General features: G+C 43.4%; 1 protein-coding gene across 2 annotated transcripts in view; it reads right to left on the bottom strand.

The window, feature by feature from the left end:
* The window catches only part of SNED1 (sushi, nidogen and EGF like domains 1), a 74706-nt gene that overhangs the window by 36578 nt on the left and 20149 nt on the right, over positions 1–17979 (bottom strand). For both annotated transcript variants that reach the window (XM_056850085.1, XM_056850083.1), the window contains exons 2-6: positions 10863–11150; positions 10151–10291; positions 8297–8459; positions 4486–4611; positions 3401–3514 (exon numbers count right to left, since the gene is read on the bottom strand). In XM_056850085.1, the coding sequence (XP_056706063.1) occupies positions 3401–3514; positions 4486–4611; positions 8297–8459; positions 10151–10291; positions 10863–11150 (832 nt within the window). The remainder of the gene's footprint in view (positions 1–3400; positions 3515–4485; positions 4612–8296; positions 8460–10150; positions 10292–10862; positions 11151–17979) is intronic.

Raw genomic sequence — 17979 nt, 5'->3', positions numbered from 1 at the left:
AACCATCACAGGTGAACAATGAGAAGTCGTGTGGAATGTGGAAGAAGAAAGTCAGAGGATGCTATGGTTTTTCTAGGTCCACCTGTCCACCTGTCTTTTGGAGGAGACAGGCTTCCATTGCAACTCTCTGCAGCTTCAGTGTACAACACAAAATGACGCTACAAAAAGCCAGATGGAGTTCAGCAGGACCTGTTTGCTTTATCGATTTGCAAGCGAATATTCTTGCAATAGTAGAAAAAGGCAACTGCTTTTTGGAAACCAAATGCATCTAATATTGGTGCTTTATTTATTTACGAAAACATTTATACCCTGTCTTTCCTCATGGTTCAAAGCGACTTACACTAAAAAACTGTCATAGTATGGTAATTATGCTGATGGCTGTAAATAGACATGAAGATCCCTTGTATTGGCTCCAGGTTATTTATGCTTATTATTCCCTCACTGCCATCCAGTGTACACAAGCACACTATGAAGTATCTTATATGGTAATATAACTATCAACAGGTGGGATACCTTAACCAAAACACTCCATTTGGAGATACTGTCTAGGCAGTTGTTCAGGTCTACTGTTTGGTTTATACCAGGTAACCATACCAGACACGTCTAAAAATCCTGCACCTGCAACGTTGGGTCTATTCCAATTCTCTCCTCTATCCAATCTTATTCTCATCCACAGCATCTTTATATAATCTAGGAATATTCCCTTTTTCTGGGAAATATTGTATAAGGCACAGTTACAGAATGAAACCCATATTTTTCACAGCAAGATATCCTGTCTCAGGACCTGGTTAAGCAACACTTGTGAATGAGCTCTGGCCTGGAAGCCACTGCAAGGGTCACTCCTGACAGCAGGAGGCTGCTGCTGCCCTCACTTTGATGCTAAGATATCAAAGGCAAAGGACACACAGCTTTGAAATCTGTGGGATGTAAAATTTTCTGATCCAGAATATCTCAGAAGAGAACTACAAGACAGCCACCTTCCCTTGACCTTTAACTACAAACCAACCCAGACTACATCTTCATCAGCAATGTAAATAAAATACATGATAGATTTTAAAAGTCAACAAAATATTATTAAACTTCACATTTAAAAAACTGGTTATATTAGACATCTCTTAAAATAACCTGCATTGTATATGAACAGGACAACTTCAAGGATTTCTGGATGAAGCAGATTGTTTGGCTCCTTTCCAATCTGGTTTCAGCTCTGTTTGTTGATTCTTTTAAAAAATCTATCATGTATTATGGGACTGAAACAGCCCTGGTGACCCTGGTGGATGACCTGTACTGGGCGACAGACAGAGGGACTGTGACTCTAATGATTCTCCTGGACTTCTCATTGGCTTTCAACACCAATGACCCCAGTATCCTTCTGGACTGCCTTTTGGGGTTGGGAATGGGAGACACCATTTTGCGGTGGTTTCAGTTCAACCAGAAAGGTAGGTTTCAGAAGATGGTGCTGGGAGACTGATGCTCAGCCCCTTAGCATCTGGTTTATAGGGTCCATCTTGCCCCCCATGCTCTTTAATATCTACATGAAACTGCTGGGTGAGGTTATCTGTAAATTTGGGCTAGGTTGTCATTAATACGTGGATGATACCTTGAGGCAGTTTTGGGGAGTATGCAGGCTAATAAACTGAAGCATAATCCTGATAAGTTGGGAGCGCTACTGGTTTGTGGAAGGGCTGATCCAGGAGTTAAGATGTCTCTGGTTCTACATGGCATTGCACTCCCCCAGAAGGAGCAGGCCTGTGAATTGGGGATGCTCCTGGACTCAGGTCTACTGCTGGATTAGTGGGTGGTGGTTGTAAGCAGGAGTGCCTTATATGAGCTTCAATTGGTCAGCCTGAGTGGCCTTTCCTGGGCAGAAAACACCTGGTCACTGTGGTGTATGCCCTAGTCACATCTAGATTAGATCACTGCAATGCGCTCTATAGGGTTCTATAGAGCCAGCGTGGTTAAGAGCAGCAGGACTCTAATCTAGAGAACTGGGTTCGATTCCCCACTCCTGCACAAAAGCCTGCAGAGTGATCCTGGGCCAGTCACAGTTCTCTCAGAACTCTCTCAGCCCATGCAGAGGCAGGCAATGGCGAACCACCTCTGAATGTCTCTTGCCCTATGTGTCGCCATAAGTTGGCTGCCACTTGATAGCACGTCACACACACAATGTGCTCTATGCATGGCTGACTTTGAAAAGATTACAGAAACTTTACTTGGTACAGAATGCTGCAGCTAGGATGTTTAGAGTGTGTCATGGGGACCATATCACTTCAGTCTAGGTTCAGCTACACTGGCTCCCAATTTGTTTCTGGGACAATTCAGAGTGCTGGCATTGACCATAAAGCCCTATACAGTTTGTATCCAGCATACTTTGTGGTAGAAAGTGCCGTCAAGTCATAGCTGATTTATGGTGACCCCGGTTATCAAGGCAAGAGAACGTTCAGAAGTGGTTTGGCAGTTCCTTCCTCCGCGTGAGCGGAGACAGTTCTGAAAAAACGGTGACTGGTCCAAGGTCATACTTGGAGGACTGCCTATTCTCATACAAACCCACCCAACTGTACAGTCATCTTCTGAGGCTCTGCCTTGAATGCCCCTTAAATGGGTGGCAACCTGAGAGAAAGCCTTCTCAGTCATGGCACCAAGATAACCAACTCCATCCCCAGGAATATTAATGTGTCTCCTTATATCACTGTCTTCTGCCAGTTAGTGAAGACGTTTTTATCTGGAGTTCCCTCAGTGACGCCTCCTTCCTCTCTCGGTTTTAACTGTTGTTTCTGTGTTTTTACACATGTATTTTGGTTTTAGATACAACTTGGTTTGCTAATCTGTTTTTATAATGTTCTGTTTTTGTTAGCTACCTTCGTAGCCCTGACTCGGCTGAAAGGTGGGATATAAATTTTGTAAACTGGCTCCCAGAATACCTGCATGGTGATACCTTTCTCACTTCCTTCCAGTTTCTCCTCAGTATTCATCTTTTCTGCGATTCCTTTGGTACAACCCGCTTAGTCCTCATTCTCTTTAGAAATTAAGCCAGAATTTATGTTCATTTCAGTTATATACACTTTATTTCTATTTATCCCTACTTCTTCTTTCTTCTCCTCACTTTGTTATCTTCCTATCTAAAATGTTATACTGTAAGCTATTTGGGGGCAGAGTCTTCTTGTAGTCTGTACAGCACTGCACACACAAACAAGGCAATAACCACCACAACAAACAAATAGGGTTTGTGCAGAAAATACTGGCTGTGGTCTGTGCAGTTCACACACATCACCCCTGTCATGTCCCAAAAGTCTGTAACAAACAGGCCCTGTGGCAGGTATATGCTTATAACTGCTTTGCCCACCTAGTCCTACTCATAAATCTGATTTCCTTATACTTGCCATTACACAATGTTGCTCACCAATTTCACATGAGGCCCCTTTGAATCCTGGTGGGCACAAACACCTGAAGCTGTTGATGCCGTCAATACAGGAGGCTTTGTTCTGACATGGGTTAGAAGCGCACTCATCCACATCTAGAAAAAAATTGGAAAGACAAATAATCTTCCTTTAATTTTTTTCCATAGGTTGATTTGGGTAATTCCCATTTCAATGGCTACAGTTTGGATGCCTCCTTAGAACCGTCCCTTTTCCTCAGGACTCTCCTTTTTCTCAGAACTCAGCTACGCCTCTTTCTCAGGGGCAAAATACCTTTCCCCCCAATCCCAAAAAAAGGGTGAAACCCAAAGGGTTAAATGCACACACAAAACAAACAAACAGTAATACCACAAAGTCAGTAAATTATATCTATATATCTAATTCCCAACTGTGCCCCCTGTGTGCACATACTTAAATCCGCAGATAGGGGGCACAATTACCCCAAACAGGTGTTTCATCAAACATAGGGTGCTCCCCTAGTTTGCAGAAAAATCTGAAAACTAAAAACACACAAAAAAATGGTTTTAAAAAAATCCCCCTCAACATAATAAACTGTCATGGCTGCCTCCATCCTCTGGCTGCCTGAACAGGCACAGAGCACCTGCCTCCAACCCCGCTGGCCCAGCTGCGGTGGCAGACCTGGGGTACGCTGGCAGGCCCGTCCATGGTAGCTGCAGAGCCCAGGGGCTGCTCTGGGCCCATCTGCGGAACAGCCCAGGAGCCACTAGCAGGCCTGGTTAATAAAGAGACCATATCTCCAAAACTGCAAAGCAGTCAAAAAGTCAGTTTCATGAGGCTAAAAAAGCCACTTGAAAGCAGGAAGAGTAAGCTAGTTAAAACCAAAGCATAGCGCCTACTTAAAAAAAAAATACTGAGTCAGACCACAGGTTCTCTTGTCCCAATACTATTAATTCTGAACGGCAGGGTTCTCCAGGGTATCAGGCAGTAGTCTTTCCCTTTTAACTGGAGAGGTCAGGGATTGAACCTGAGATTTTCTGGATCCAAGGCAGGTGCTTTACTACTGTGTTATGGTATGCCCCCCCTCCACAAAACTATGAGCAAGGCTCACCAATATGGCATTGCTTTCCAGTGAAACCAGCCAGACAAGAGCAGGAATAGGAGGGGTTCCCTGTGATGCAGTCCTCAATACACTTTCCTCCATTCTGACAAGGGCGGAGTGTCAGACACACAGAAGCTGCAAGAACAAGGGAGTTCACAATTCATCAAAAGTTGACATGACTAGAATATGTTGCAGCAACAATAATAATGGACAGAACCAATTATCATGGCTCCCATTTGCTCTGTAGCTAAAACATTAACTGTCCTCATGAATGGAAGTGCTGCATTTATTTTAAATGATTCATCTCAACTTAGGCCATCTACATTTAAGATGGGCTGAAGTTTAATAATGAATAAAATAATAATTATTTTTAATTACATAAAGAAAATTTCTCTTTCCCTTTCTTGTTGGCTTTCAGCTGCTTGTAACAATTGCTTGGATTCTAAACCTCATTTCTGCTTGTGCCGTTCTTCATCCATTGAAAAGATGGTTCTCTGCAACGGACCATGTTCATCTATCCCCAGCAGGGTTGCAAACCTCCAGGTACTAGCTGGAAATCTCCTGCTATTACAACTGATCTCCAGCTGATAGAGATCAGGTCACCTGGAGAAAATGGCCGCTTTGGCCATTGGCCTCTATGGCAATGAAGTCCCTCCCCTCCCCAAACCCTGTCCTCCTCAGGCTCCGCCCAAAAAACCTCCCGCCAGTGGAGAAGAGGGACCTGGCAAGCCTAATCCCCAGGCACTTTTGACTAATTGAATGACATTGGTCTTCTGTGAGTGGAAGTGCCAACTGTCAGATGAACGCTCTCCACAGCAGAGCACTTTGCAAGCAGAAACAAGGCTTAAGATCACCCAATGACTTGCCCTGAATTGCTGAGGATCAAAATTATTAATTTTTAATCCCTAAACTAATATTCTTTTAAAACAACTTTCTCTCATCAAGTGGAATTTTAATAAGAATGGCCTTCTCTGCTTTGAAGTCCTGAGTTTCTGAAAGACATTCATAAACACAACAGTTTCAGCCAGTTTTATATTCGGCGGCTCACCCCATTTTGTGTGGGTGTGCTCTTTATCTTTGATTATGTTATAAATTTTTTAAGACAAACCACAAGAATCAAGGTTTAGCATCAGGATAAAGGCCACCAAAATCCCACACAATTATGTTTTTGACAAAATAAAATTATTCTAGAGGTTTAAAGTCTTCAAGGATGATGACAAAACAATCAAAACAGTCTTTAGGACTCGACTACTCGATATGCTGGGAATTTCATCATAAAGTTCCCAGTGACTGAAAAATCACGCATGGGGAGAGCTGCTTCAGACTAGGACTATACAATGGAGTCAAGTGCCCCCCCCAGCATGTTTTCCTAACTTGGAACAGCCCCAGGGAGTTGCTATTTGCCCTTTTGTGGCAAACATACATATATTGATGCACAGGCTTAACCTCCCAGACTGAATCTGGTCCCTGCATGAGTTATTTAAATAACACTGGGAACTCTGTTCATGGGATTCCCAATGACTCAAGTAGCTGAGCCACCTTAGAAGCAACAAGGCAGTGAAATTCCCAATTTTAGGGGTAAAAAACCCTCATACACTTTAAGTGCTTCCAGGAAAGCAATATATACATATTTTAAATTAATAGCGGGGGACAGAGATACAGAGAGGCATATGGCCACAGAACCAGAAAAGAGAGGATCTCAGGCTAAGGAGCTGTTTGTAAAAGTAAAAGCTTGCATTCTTGTTTTCAAGTACTTGCAGATGATGAAAAGTAGATATTCACAAGTAGAAAGTAGACACCTTGCACCTATGGTCAGTTTGAGACAAACCATTCCACATGTAATAAACATTCGTTAATCCTTCACCAAAGTGAACCCTATCAAATAGATTTTGAAATGGCAACATCCTAACAGGACATAAGCATCTTCCTTCTGCAGTTACAACAGGCAGGTGCAGGCAGAATCACCACTAATAGAATTCCACAGATTTTTCATAAAGCCAAAATGTGTCAAAATACCTTTGCATCTGCTAATTGCATTTTAGGAATAAGAAAATACCAGTATCTTTCAGGTTAAATCAGGCAGTCCATTTGTGCTTTCTCTTGCTACCTGTTTCAAGCAAGTTTACTGAGAATTTCACCATTCTTATAGCAATATATAACATACCTGCAAAATACAGGCGCAACTTTCAGAAAGTAACATGAGAATGGAGAAGACCAGTTTCCACCAATTCTAAAACCCACATCCCAACTACAAATATCTAGTAGAAAACAGGGCAAAAAATGAGTTTAAACTGAAGACCATGAGCCCTGCTGGATCAGACCAATGGTTTATGTAGTCCAGCATCCTGTTTCACACAGTGGACAAACAGTTGTCCTGTAGAGCCAATAAACAGGGCACAGAGGCCAAGGCTCTCCCCTGATGTTGCCTCCCAGCACTGGGCTTCAGAGAATTACTGCCTCTGAATATGAAGTTTTGTTTTTCTTGGCAATTCCAGATCCTTAGGCTAGATCCAGCAGTAATTTTCTACCAGTGGAAAGAGGGGGGTGGGTGGGGGGCTTTTACCAGTTACCCCCTCCCACTGTGGATCCACAATTGCCCTTCATGCTGATCCTCAGGGTCCTCCATCCCTTAGAAGCAGCATTTCAGGGAGTGGGAAGTTCTGTTCCGATGATGGAAGTGCTTTCATTAGTTGGAAGTTACCACTGGATCCAAGCCCTTGTATACAAGTTTCAAGAAAGGCAAAAGCCTCAAGCCTCCCCGTACCTGCAGTTGACCAGACTGTGGAAGGGGGTTCTGGGGCTTGACAGCTTGAGAAGAGAAAGGGAGGGAGGTCAGGATCACTGCTGACCTCAAAACACAAGGGAAGGCCAAACGGTGAAATCTTGGGGGAGTTCAGTCTCCCCTCCACAACACTGGCCTGAGCCACCAAAGGCATATGAATGTTTTAAATGAGCCTTCAAAATGTGCCATTTCAAAACTTTACCTTGCTGTAAAGTAAGCTAAACTGCTTTGGGGAGAATGCATTTTAAATAGGGGCTATTAAATGATTAAGGGTTAACGGAATCATAATCTTTTAGACAGAATAATTAATTCATTACATTAATTTAAATTTGCAGATTATAAAAAGCCTCAATGTAGGGGCATTTTTGAAACATTTAAGAAATAACTTCCAGTTTAATTAAATAAACCTACCCCTTCATATGTCCCCCCCAAAAGGCCATCTTTTCATTTTCTTTTCTATCTCTTATTACAATAATTACAGTAACATACCTAAACTAAAATAGCCTAAATATAAAGTATGCCTTTAACTCAGTGCCACCAATTAAAATGTACCCTCACTAATTAAACTTGGCTGCCACTGATCAATCAATTAAAGATTTCATTGGTTATACGAAGGCTCTAAGGGCTCACTTGTGTTTTTTCAGCCTGGCCTTATGTCCCATTTTTCTCAAAACACTCCATTGTTCTATTTTGTTTCACCCTCGAGAATAACTATAGAAACCTTAATTGTCACTGACAGAAAAAAAAATCACCATTCCCCAGCCAAAGATATACTCTCCAAGTTTCATCCAATAACAGAATAACATTCCCATGATTTGTAACGTGCACATGGACTCTGAATCAGTGCGTCACGCATCTTGTTGGCCATATCGTTTCATTGTTTACATAACTGGGGGGGAGTGCTTAGTTCCCCCCCCTCCCTTTGCACACATGAACTCCATAGCTGCTGCCTTTCATCGGCACTGGAATTCTCGCAGAACAAATAGAAGGGCTGGAAGAATTGACTTGGTTAAATAAACCTAACTGCTGTCCTCTTACTTGTGTTGTTGCAGCCCCCCACTTGCACCTGGGCATCATCGATTCTGAACACCCAGCGCCCGGGGATACCCACATTTGTCGTCATCTCCACGTCGACAATGTCATCAGTGCGGGATCCGGGGATGTTAAAATACCGTTTTCCATCACCGGCATTGAAACCTGCCTAGGAAGACAAGGGCAGAGAGTGAAACCTCTCACTGGGGAAAGCAGGCCAGCTGTGGGAAAAGACAAGGGGCTTCTCTCTTCCACCGTGCCCCAGCGCCCTGCAGAGGAACGGACTGCAAGAACATAAGGAAGGGAAGCATCAGGTTTCCCTACACAGGCTAATTTTATAACCACTTTCCATCTGAAATTTATCCTTTTGGATTGGATATTGAGTGCTGCACCTAGCACTACAGCAAGTTCGATCAGTAAAGTGGGTAGACATTTGTAGACAGAGACCACAGCATTTCTTCTTTGCCCTTCTGGATGTTCTGCCTAGACAGATTCCATCGAGGCTCCAGATGTTTTTCATTCAGAACGCAGTTTCTTTGAGGGCAGCCTTGTAAATAGTCCCTTGTCTGGTCGCTGCTGAAGAGAATTGTCTCCATGCAGCCAGGCAGAGAAGTTTTACCAAAGTTGTATCTTCCTTTCCTTCCAGTGATGCAGGCCGGGCAGGTTAGCCACTGTTCTTGTGGACAAATATCTTTTGTAGGTCTATTTGCAAGGCTGGTTGGAAGTAAGCATTCTCTCTCTACGGCACCCACGGCAACAGGGCCCTGATTTCAGCTTCTGCAGTCACACAGATTAAAAACACCCCCAAAACCCCAGGATCCTAAATAGCATCCCACACTGTTTTGTATGTCAGTTATGAGTAAAGATCTTGGCTATCACACATGCTGAACTGTCAGCATTAAAAGATAAAGGGGAAGAAGGGGGAGGAAAGGGAGATCAGATGGTCTACTTATTGCAACCCTTCTCCCAAATGGCTCTTGGCGTAATAAAGCCTCAGCAATCCCCACATATCCATGACTCACTTGCTGGAAAGCACACAGAACACTGAGCCTATTTTCATCCCCATTCATCTGCACAGGGTGAATCCAAGAGACTCTTGGACTCTTTCACTCCTTTCCACGAAAACGAGAGGAGCTCAGCTAGTGCAAGCCAAGCAGCAGCCTTTGCCATGCTGAGCTGCGAGGTGCTCGTGCCGAGCCACTCCATCTCACTGCGCATTACAGCAGCACGTTCTTGCAATCTTGGTCACAAGCCACTGCCTGGTGAAAACTTTTCAACTTCCTCTCTCTCCCTCCCTCCCTGGCTGGGGCTGGGTCAGGGTGTTCCTGAAGCACTGTACAGTATCCAAGGCATGTGGTTACTGTTCTGTTTACAGTAATAAAAGTCTGAACTTTTAAATTTCTGGGGTTAAAACTATGTCTATTTCCTTTACACCTGCAATTTCCTACTTACTGGAGACTCTTAGATTGAGAGCCGGCAGCCAGCCATGCATAGATCAATGAGTGGTAAATTTGCACACAAGGATGAAATGAGAATACCAAAGGAAAGCTATACTTGCTACTACTACTTGCAAGGTGGCTCTTAAAAATCTGAGGCTAGGAAGTAAAGGATAAATGGGCAAATGTAAAGAGCTGTTGTTTCACTATAACAAAGCCCCCTATATGGTCTTAGTATTGATAAGCAAGAGAATATAGATCATTATTACCGATGCAGAGGGTTGGGAGAGAATCAATTTGTTGTTTCATGATCCTAATAAGAAATAATTATTAAAAATAAAAATAAAACAACACTACTGTCTGGAAGAATGTGACTGTGTATTAGAAAGAAGACTTGCTTTAAAGGTGTGACCATGGAGTCTACCTGGGCTGCAATGCCTCCCAGGCCTGCTGAATTTCCCCCGCTGCTGGCATGCATGCCAGTGGTCCAGGTGACTGACTCATAGTTGAAGATCGTGAAGGACAACATCCCATCAGTGATGAGGACTATCTGGAAAGTATTTACCTTTTAAAAAAAGGCACACACAAAAAAGAGGGTGTCAGAAAGAACTGCAGCACTAGTTATCAGTGAAAATTTGTTGTGAATGCTTGAATCAGAAGGTCTAGCTAGCTGAAGGCTTCTTTCTGCCATTCAGAACCCAGCTCCTACTAATTGTAGAGCACAGCAGTCAAAAGGAAGGAAGTCTGAGTTATAGTTTTAGTATCAGAGTGGTTTTCAGCAAGGATGTTGGCATACCAGACTTTATATGTCTGTGTGTGTGTGTTTGTGTAGGTAGGTAGGTAAGTATATATATATATATAATATAAAGTGCCGTCAAGTCGCAGCCGACTTATGGCGACCCTTTTTGGGGTTTTCATAGCAAAAGACTAACAGAGGTGGTTTGCCAGTGCCTTCCTCTGCACAGCAACCCTGGTATTCCTTGGTGGTCTCCCATCCAAATACTAACCAGGGCTGACCCTGCTTAGCTTCTGAGATCTGACGAGATCAGGCTAGCCTGGGCCATCCAGGTCAGGGCAGGTAGGTATGTACTACCTAAAATAACCTTCTTAGTAGCATCAAACTCCAATCCACTTACCGGAGAAAGTGAATTTCCTCCAAAAAAGGTGACCTGGTACCAAGTGGCTATAAATACCCATTGGGCAGAGAACTCTGGGAATTCTGGGAAATATTGCCAGATGTCCTTAGTGGCTTTCTCCAAGATGGTTTGGTCCCTGGTTTCCCGGTAATATACTTCTCCTGCACGCCGATTATCTACATCAGCCCAGAAAGCTGCAACCACTCGCCGATCATTTGAGATGGGGAAAGCCACTGGTGTAAATTGGGACACCTCCCTCAGAAAGGAGATTATTCCATTGTTGTTTACCTAGACAGAAGAACAGTGAAAAACAAGGTCAACCATCAGGGGATGGATTAAAATCAAATTTCCTTGAAGTCTACTTTTTACACAAGGTGATAGAAAACTACTGTATCCGAGGGCTGTTCTCTTATAGGCCCTCCACTGATATTTAAAGAGCTGGCAGACCACAGGAAATTTCAGGGACATGCCCCACAACACAGGTCAGATACTTATTTTAGAATGATATTTTAAAAATAAAACATGCATTCCCTTTCCTGGCCTTTGAAGTGCAGACACGCCACTCTCCGAAGTGCCAATTCCTGCAGATGAAAAACCAGTTGCCAAAAAATAGCCAAGGAACGGCCTTTCCCCTTCAGCCATCCCCCTTCCCACTCTCTCTTCCCCTGCCACTTGTTTGCTGTATCTGAGGGCTAGTGAGCCATAGACCAGGGGTCTGGGAAGGAAAGCAGAACAAGCCATGCCCTGTTCTCCTGCCGGAGATGGGCCAAAGGAAGGAGGAACAGCTGAGAAAACTGCAGCAGCCACAGCGATTTAAACAAACAAGGTGCAGTTCATTTGGGTCACTCTCGCCTCAGAAGGCAGTAGAACTTAGCATTCACTTTCTTGTTTTCAATAGGCAAAGGGTTCATTCTGAAGGTACCAGTAGGAGGAGAAGGTATTTTGCTCCCTTTCTGATCCTGGATGGTTGCTGCGATGTACATGCTGGAGCATAAGCCAAACTTCCTCCCTCCTTCTGAAGGGAAACGCACACTTTCATTCCTTTCTGCTCTATAGAATATCATCCCATTCACTTACTGTTGTTGATCTTAATCACACACTAGACTACAGTGTGGTGTAGTGGTTAAGAGCAGTGGTTTGGAGCAGTGGACTCTGATCTGGAGACCCGGGTTTGACTCCCCACTCCTCCACATGAGCGGCGGAGGCTAATCTGGTGAACTGGATTTGTTTCCCCACTCCTACACATGAAGCCAGCTGGGTGACCCTGGGCTAGTTACACTCTCTCAGCTCCACCTACATCACAGGGTGTCTGTTGTGGGGAGGGGGACAGAAGGTGATTGTAAGCTGGGTTGATTCTTCCTTAAGTGGTAAAGAAAGTCAGCATATAAAAACCAACTCCTCTTCTTCCTCTTCCTCCTCCTAATGTCCTTCTAGTCCCATTCCACAAAATAACCAAGGACATTAGCTTGATGTCAGGAACCTCCGGCATCACCATTCTTTGGACAATTATTACCTTCAGAATTATGGGTAAGCGTTGCTGTTAATTATGCACACACAAGAACAAAGGGAGAGTTGCTTGTATTTGCAAGGACCCCAGTTGAATTACAATGCCTTATGCCCCCAACCCATCCTCTTACAACTCTGCAAGTAAGGACTTAAGCAGATATGTCTTTTCAATTTTAAAATTCTCAGTGAGGAAAACTAGCTTCAAATAGCAAAGCTGATTGCCTGATTTCACCATACAGCCTTCCTTATACAGCCCTGAGGCAAATTGAGGCTGCATGAGCTTCAAAATGCATTTCAGGGAGGGACCTGAGTTGCATGTGATCTTCCTTTCATCTGAGCCTTCACTGCCAGGCTGCATACCATCAGTGCTAGAGAACAGTTTTTCAGAATGGCTTTTCTAGGACGTTGCCCTGAAGTAGCTTGGAAGGCACTTTCCCCCAATATGTTAAAGAGAAAGCAGTACTGACACCATGAACAGGATTAAGGAAGGAATGCAAGGTGCTTGCTGGCCATTCACTTCCCTTCCCCTAATGGTCCTTAGGATAGGATAGTCATATTAACTTCAGGTTCTGGAACAATACCAGGATTCACTAGTATCAGGCACTGGTGGGATTTTGCGAGGATTCAAGTGATCTCCCCTGTTTTATTCTATGTCTTATAGCTCTACAGTAGTTAAAGATTCTCAATTTTCCAAGATGATACCAGGGCCACTGGGAGGGGGTTGCTAATAGATATAGGGCTCTGGACAGGGGTTGGACTGGGTTACTTCCTTATCCCTTCCAACCATATCATCAAACACAGCCAAACTTGTTGCTAGTTTGGATTTACTTTTGTAGCATCTTACACACTGCTGGCTTAGTTAATATTTTAGTTTTTTAAGAATATTGTGGTGTATGTAGTTCATTCTTTTGGTCAAACAACAACAGGCTCCAAGGCTGGCAATGACATTCCTTAGAAAAGGAGTAAACTAAAGTAAACTCTGTAGAGTTTCTGTAGGATGTAAAGCAAAGCTTTTGTCAACTGCATTCTTTCTACCATGGCATTCTTTTTCATAGCATCAGTGAGATAGTTAGTGAACCTCATGTCTGTCATGCCAACAGCAGTGTCCTGCTTGCTACCAAAGGGAGCAGTTCACAAGGAAGCCCAGTTCAACTTAGTCCCTTGCCCCCCAGGAAGCCCCTCTGACTCGGTGACTCCCGCGTGGTTCATGAGCACACAAAGATCACTCATTTTTCTGGAATTAGAAGAAACCACAAACCTTCTGAACTGTGGGCTGAACAGAAAGCAGCAGGAAAATTCTGCTGGGGGAAAGAAGCCTAGCTCTTGTTTGTGGATGGAATGTGGTCTGAGATGCAGGTGTGACATCGGGGTGGGGGGAAGGGTTGTTTCACCCTGGTGAGCAAACTGAGAGCTCAAATAATGCCTTGTGTGTGCCCACAACTGGCTGGTCATGGGCTTGGAATCTCAGCAGAGCCTGAGAATCACAGCATCATTGTGCAGCTGAGCAGAGCAAAGTGAAGGTAGGGTCCAGTGCCTCTGCTGATGTAAAGCAGATTAAAGCCAGATTAACCTAGGCACCATAGCTAGGGGGAAACTGGGCTTGCATGCGTTCTGCCTTGGAAGACCGCAGCTGAAATACAAGCAGACATAATAAGGGCCTGTTCCACCATCACATTTCTGTTCTAGTGTTAAGAATAGTCTATGACCATTAAATATACTTGCAAATACAAGAGGTACTAAGGGCCAAACTAGATGCAACAAGAGTTCTGCTGCACTCACATATAAAGGGGAGGGGAGAGCTAATATCAATTTCTAAAGGAGTGTATGGATGAGGGGAGATGGCCCTTCCTCCAATCTTGCTGCCCCATTCTCTGCTGCTCCAAGCACTTTTTTTCTAGCGTTGCTCCAGCAAAAAGTCTTACTTAGTTTGCTCAGAGACATTCAGCTGTGGACCAGCTTGTTACAGTTTTGATAAATCCTAGAAAGGTACAACCAAAGGCTACCAACACTAATAAATTCTAAGTTACGGGGGGGGGGGTGAGTTTGAAAAAGATGCCTAAAGCATTCTCACATTGTACTGTTTTTGCAAATTCACTATTTCCTAATTCTATTTGTTGTTCACTTTGAGTGTACAAATATATGGAAACACAAACTGAATGTTTGTTTGCAGTGTGCTCTACCTGCAATATAATGTGGCATGCTTACAGAAATCTATACTACAGGTCATAGAATAGATTGTAAGAAGAATAAAGACAATAATGCTAGGAAAAATTGAAGGCAGCAGGAAAAGAGGAAGACCATCATGAGATGGATTGACTCAATCAAGGAAGCCACAGCTCTCAGTTTGCAAGAGCTGAGGAAGCTGATAATGATAGGACATTTTGGAGGCCATTAATTCATAGGATTGTCATAAATTGGAAATGACTTAACGGCACTTCACACACACACACACACGGGGGGGGGCATTTTGCTGAAAATAACTATGGAATTTGCATGGGCCAGTGTTACCTCTGGCAATGTACATAAACATTAATTCAACAGATTTAGAACAACATTTTCAACCCAGTACAGTATCTGGAAATCATACAATGGGAACTTAATCAAACAGCCAATGAACTCATCTTGTTTTTAAGGTTCATATTAGATAGACTTCATGGTAGGTATAAGGGTGGAGGTTGAACAATGGGCAGGAATGCAGCTGAGGGAATGAGATCCATTTACAAGGAAAGCAAAGGCTTTGAGTCTTCATTATTTCATATATCAATAATCTGTTTAAATGACCCCACAACGCCCTAATGCCGCCTGGTTTCTTCACTCAAACACAATTACTACCCATACCAGCTATGCATCTCAACATTTTGCAATCTAAGAGCCAAAGCAAATGTGAAAGCAACATTTCTTGTTGATGTGGTTGGCTGTCGTTCTGAGACCCTAATTAGGCTCTGACGTTCTGAGATGCTAATATGGCAATGACTTACACAGTTGATAAACAATTCCTGTACATGCTCTCCTACATGAAACTGGTCTGCTACGGTAAGATTAGGTGAATGGAATAACAGGGACAACAGCTAGAACACAAGTGGATTCAGGTGTCAGATGGATCCGAATGAACATGGGATGGAGGCCGTTTAAGGGCCCAGACAGCTGTGGAGTTTGTAATGAAAAAATCTTGCCTCCCCACCTCAGCTGCATTCACAGAGAAGCACATCCAAGCAGTGAGGGGCTTATTCAGAGCCCAAAGTATTCTGAAAGAATCATCACTGCTCCACTGTGTCTTGTATGCAAAGTACTCTGAAGACAAAACCACTTGCATCCACTTGAACTTGGATGCCACATTGCATGTAGTTCAGTTTTTGATTGGTCCCTCAGCTCTATTTCATAACCACTGTTTGGATGAGTTCCAAGGTTTGTAGCTCAAGTTAGAGTGCTTAGAAGAATACTGTGGCCTACCACTTCCCAGCTTGATTCTTGCTTACCATGGCTAACAACATCTGTCATAAGAACCTTCTGGATCAGACCAGTGGTACATCTGGTCCACCATCCTGTTTCACACTGTGGCCAACCAGTTGCTCTGGACAGCCACCAAACAGGCCATCCCCTGCCGTTGCCTCCTAGAGGTTTCCTTTAGTCTCCCTGGTTAATAGCCATTGATGTACCTATCCTCCATGAATCTATCAAAATCCCTTGTCCAGAGAGGGGCCTGCTTGAATGGATGTAGGATGTAGTGAATACTCATTTACAAGAGTAGATGATTCTTCCTTCTCCAGAAAGGGGAGAACCCTTTTCCTAGAAGCAGATCTACTCATGCCCAGTCTTTCTTTTGGGGAAAAGTACTCAAGCACGTAGTGGTAATCTAGTTCCAGATGCTCTAGGGTTATGTCTGTAATCTGGAATCATTCCATTCTAGCTTCCAACCTATGTTTGCATGCAAAACTGGCTTGACTGCCATGATACACACCTTGGTACATGAGAGACAGACATATTCTGTCAATTACCCTGATCTCTTGGGGGTTTGATACTTTCAAGAATGGTTTTTTGTTTGTTTGTTTTTGCACTACCTATTCAAGCAGTGAATCAGAGGCAGCACAATGTAATGGTTCTATTGCTTCCTGGCGAGGAAGGTTCCATAATGCAGTGCTGGGAAAATTACTGCTTCCATGGCAGTTATCACAGACGGGCGCCACAAAGATCCATCCTATCTGTCTCTGAGGCAGAACGTTTGGGAATTTGAGGTGAGGCATCATCAATATGCTGATTATAGCTAGTTCTACTTCTCTGTTTTATGTAATCTATGTGAAGTGGTTGACTTTCTGAGCAGGTGTTTTGGGTCCACAATGGACTAACTGAGAGCTAAGAAACTAAAACTCAATCCAGACAAGACCAGGATGTTGATGGTGGGTAATTCAACTGATTTTGGCATTTAGCAATTGGCCTGTTCTGCAGTCCCATTTAAAGATAAGTTTCACAAACTGGAATTGCTCCTGGGTCCAACTCTGCTTCCAAATCTCAGGTGGCATCCAGGAGTGCCTTTCATTAGCTCTAGTTTGTGAACCAGCTTTACATTTGCCACCATTCATTCATGCCTTGGCAGTTTCCATACCACACTGCTGCTATGTGCTTATGTGCAGCTTCTTTTGGAAAGCATCCACAGCTGGTTCAGAAAGTAGCACCCTGGTTTTTAAATGGGACCAGCACACTGAATACGTTATAGAAATGTACTGGCTTCCAGACACAGTTCAAAGTGCTGGTGTTGAATTTTAAAGAGAACAACGGTCTAGGACCAGGATACTGGAAGGATTCCTTACGCTCTGCCTTTGTGTGAGAGCAGAAATCATCAACAGTAGATGATTTCAACCCAGAACAGACAAGGACTCTATTGGAAATTAGAGGAAATGGGTGGTAACAGGGAACCAGGTGTCAGAATATTCCTCCCTTCTTTTCTCTAAAAAGCAAGTATAAGAATGCCTTTTCTTTTCAAACACACCTTTGAAAAAAGGAAAATAACATGATTTTATGAGGGTGTTTGCTGCTTTGTATTTTAATTGAAATCAATTTTTATTTTATGGGTTCATATTGTTATAAATGCATTTTGTTAACCACTGGGTAGGGTTTTCTTTTTAGTGGAAACTATATATTTAAATAAATATGCAGAACACTCCTCATTTGGGACACTTCCGTCCTACAATCCTCTCCCAAGAACATCTGTCCTCCTTTCTCACATGGGTCTAGCTTCTCCTTCTGAGCATCTGCTTGACTGCTGCCATCTCTGCATAGAAGCAAAGGGTTCAGAAGAAAGCATGATATGACAGACACAAAGTCATCACAACAAAACAGGTCCAGGATTACCCATTAGCCCATTAGCCCATTAACCCATTATTTATTCCTTCTGACACTGGCCATTAGCCAGAATTCTACATGTGGCTACAAAAGTGGTGGTCATATTTGTAGTGTAGTGCACATACATGAACACATGATGCTGTTGCATGTGGCTCCGCCCTTTAAAGAGCCCATGGAAGACTAGCACCATTTTGCAGAGTATATTTAGTGAGGCAGAATGCAAGCATTTTAATCTCTCAGGTGCTGTATGGACAAGCCAACCTAAAACAGAACC

This window comes from Euleptes europaea, chromosome 5, assembly GCF_029931775.1.
Source record: "Euleptes europaea isolate rEulEur1 chromosome 5, rEulEur1.hap1, whole genome shotgun sequence".
In the NCBI taxonomy this organism is placed as follows: domain Eukaryota; kingdom Metazoa; phylum Chordata; class Lepidosauria; order Squamata; family Sphaerodactylidae; genus Euleptes; species Euleptes europaea.
This window is presented reverse-complemented; position numbering and strand designations above follow the sequence as displayed.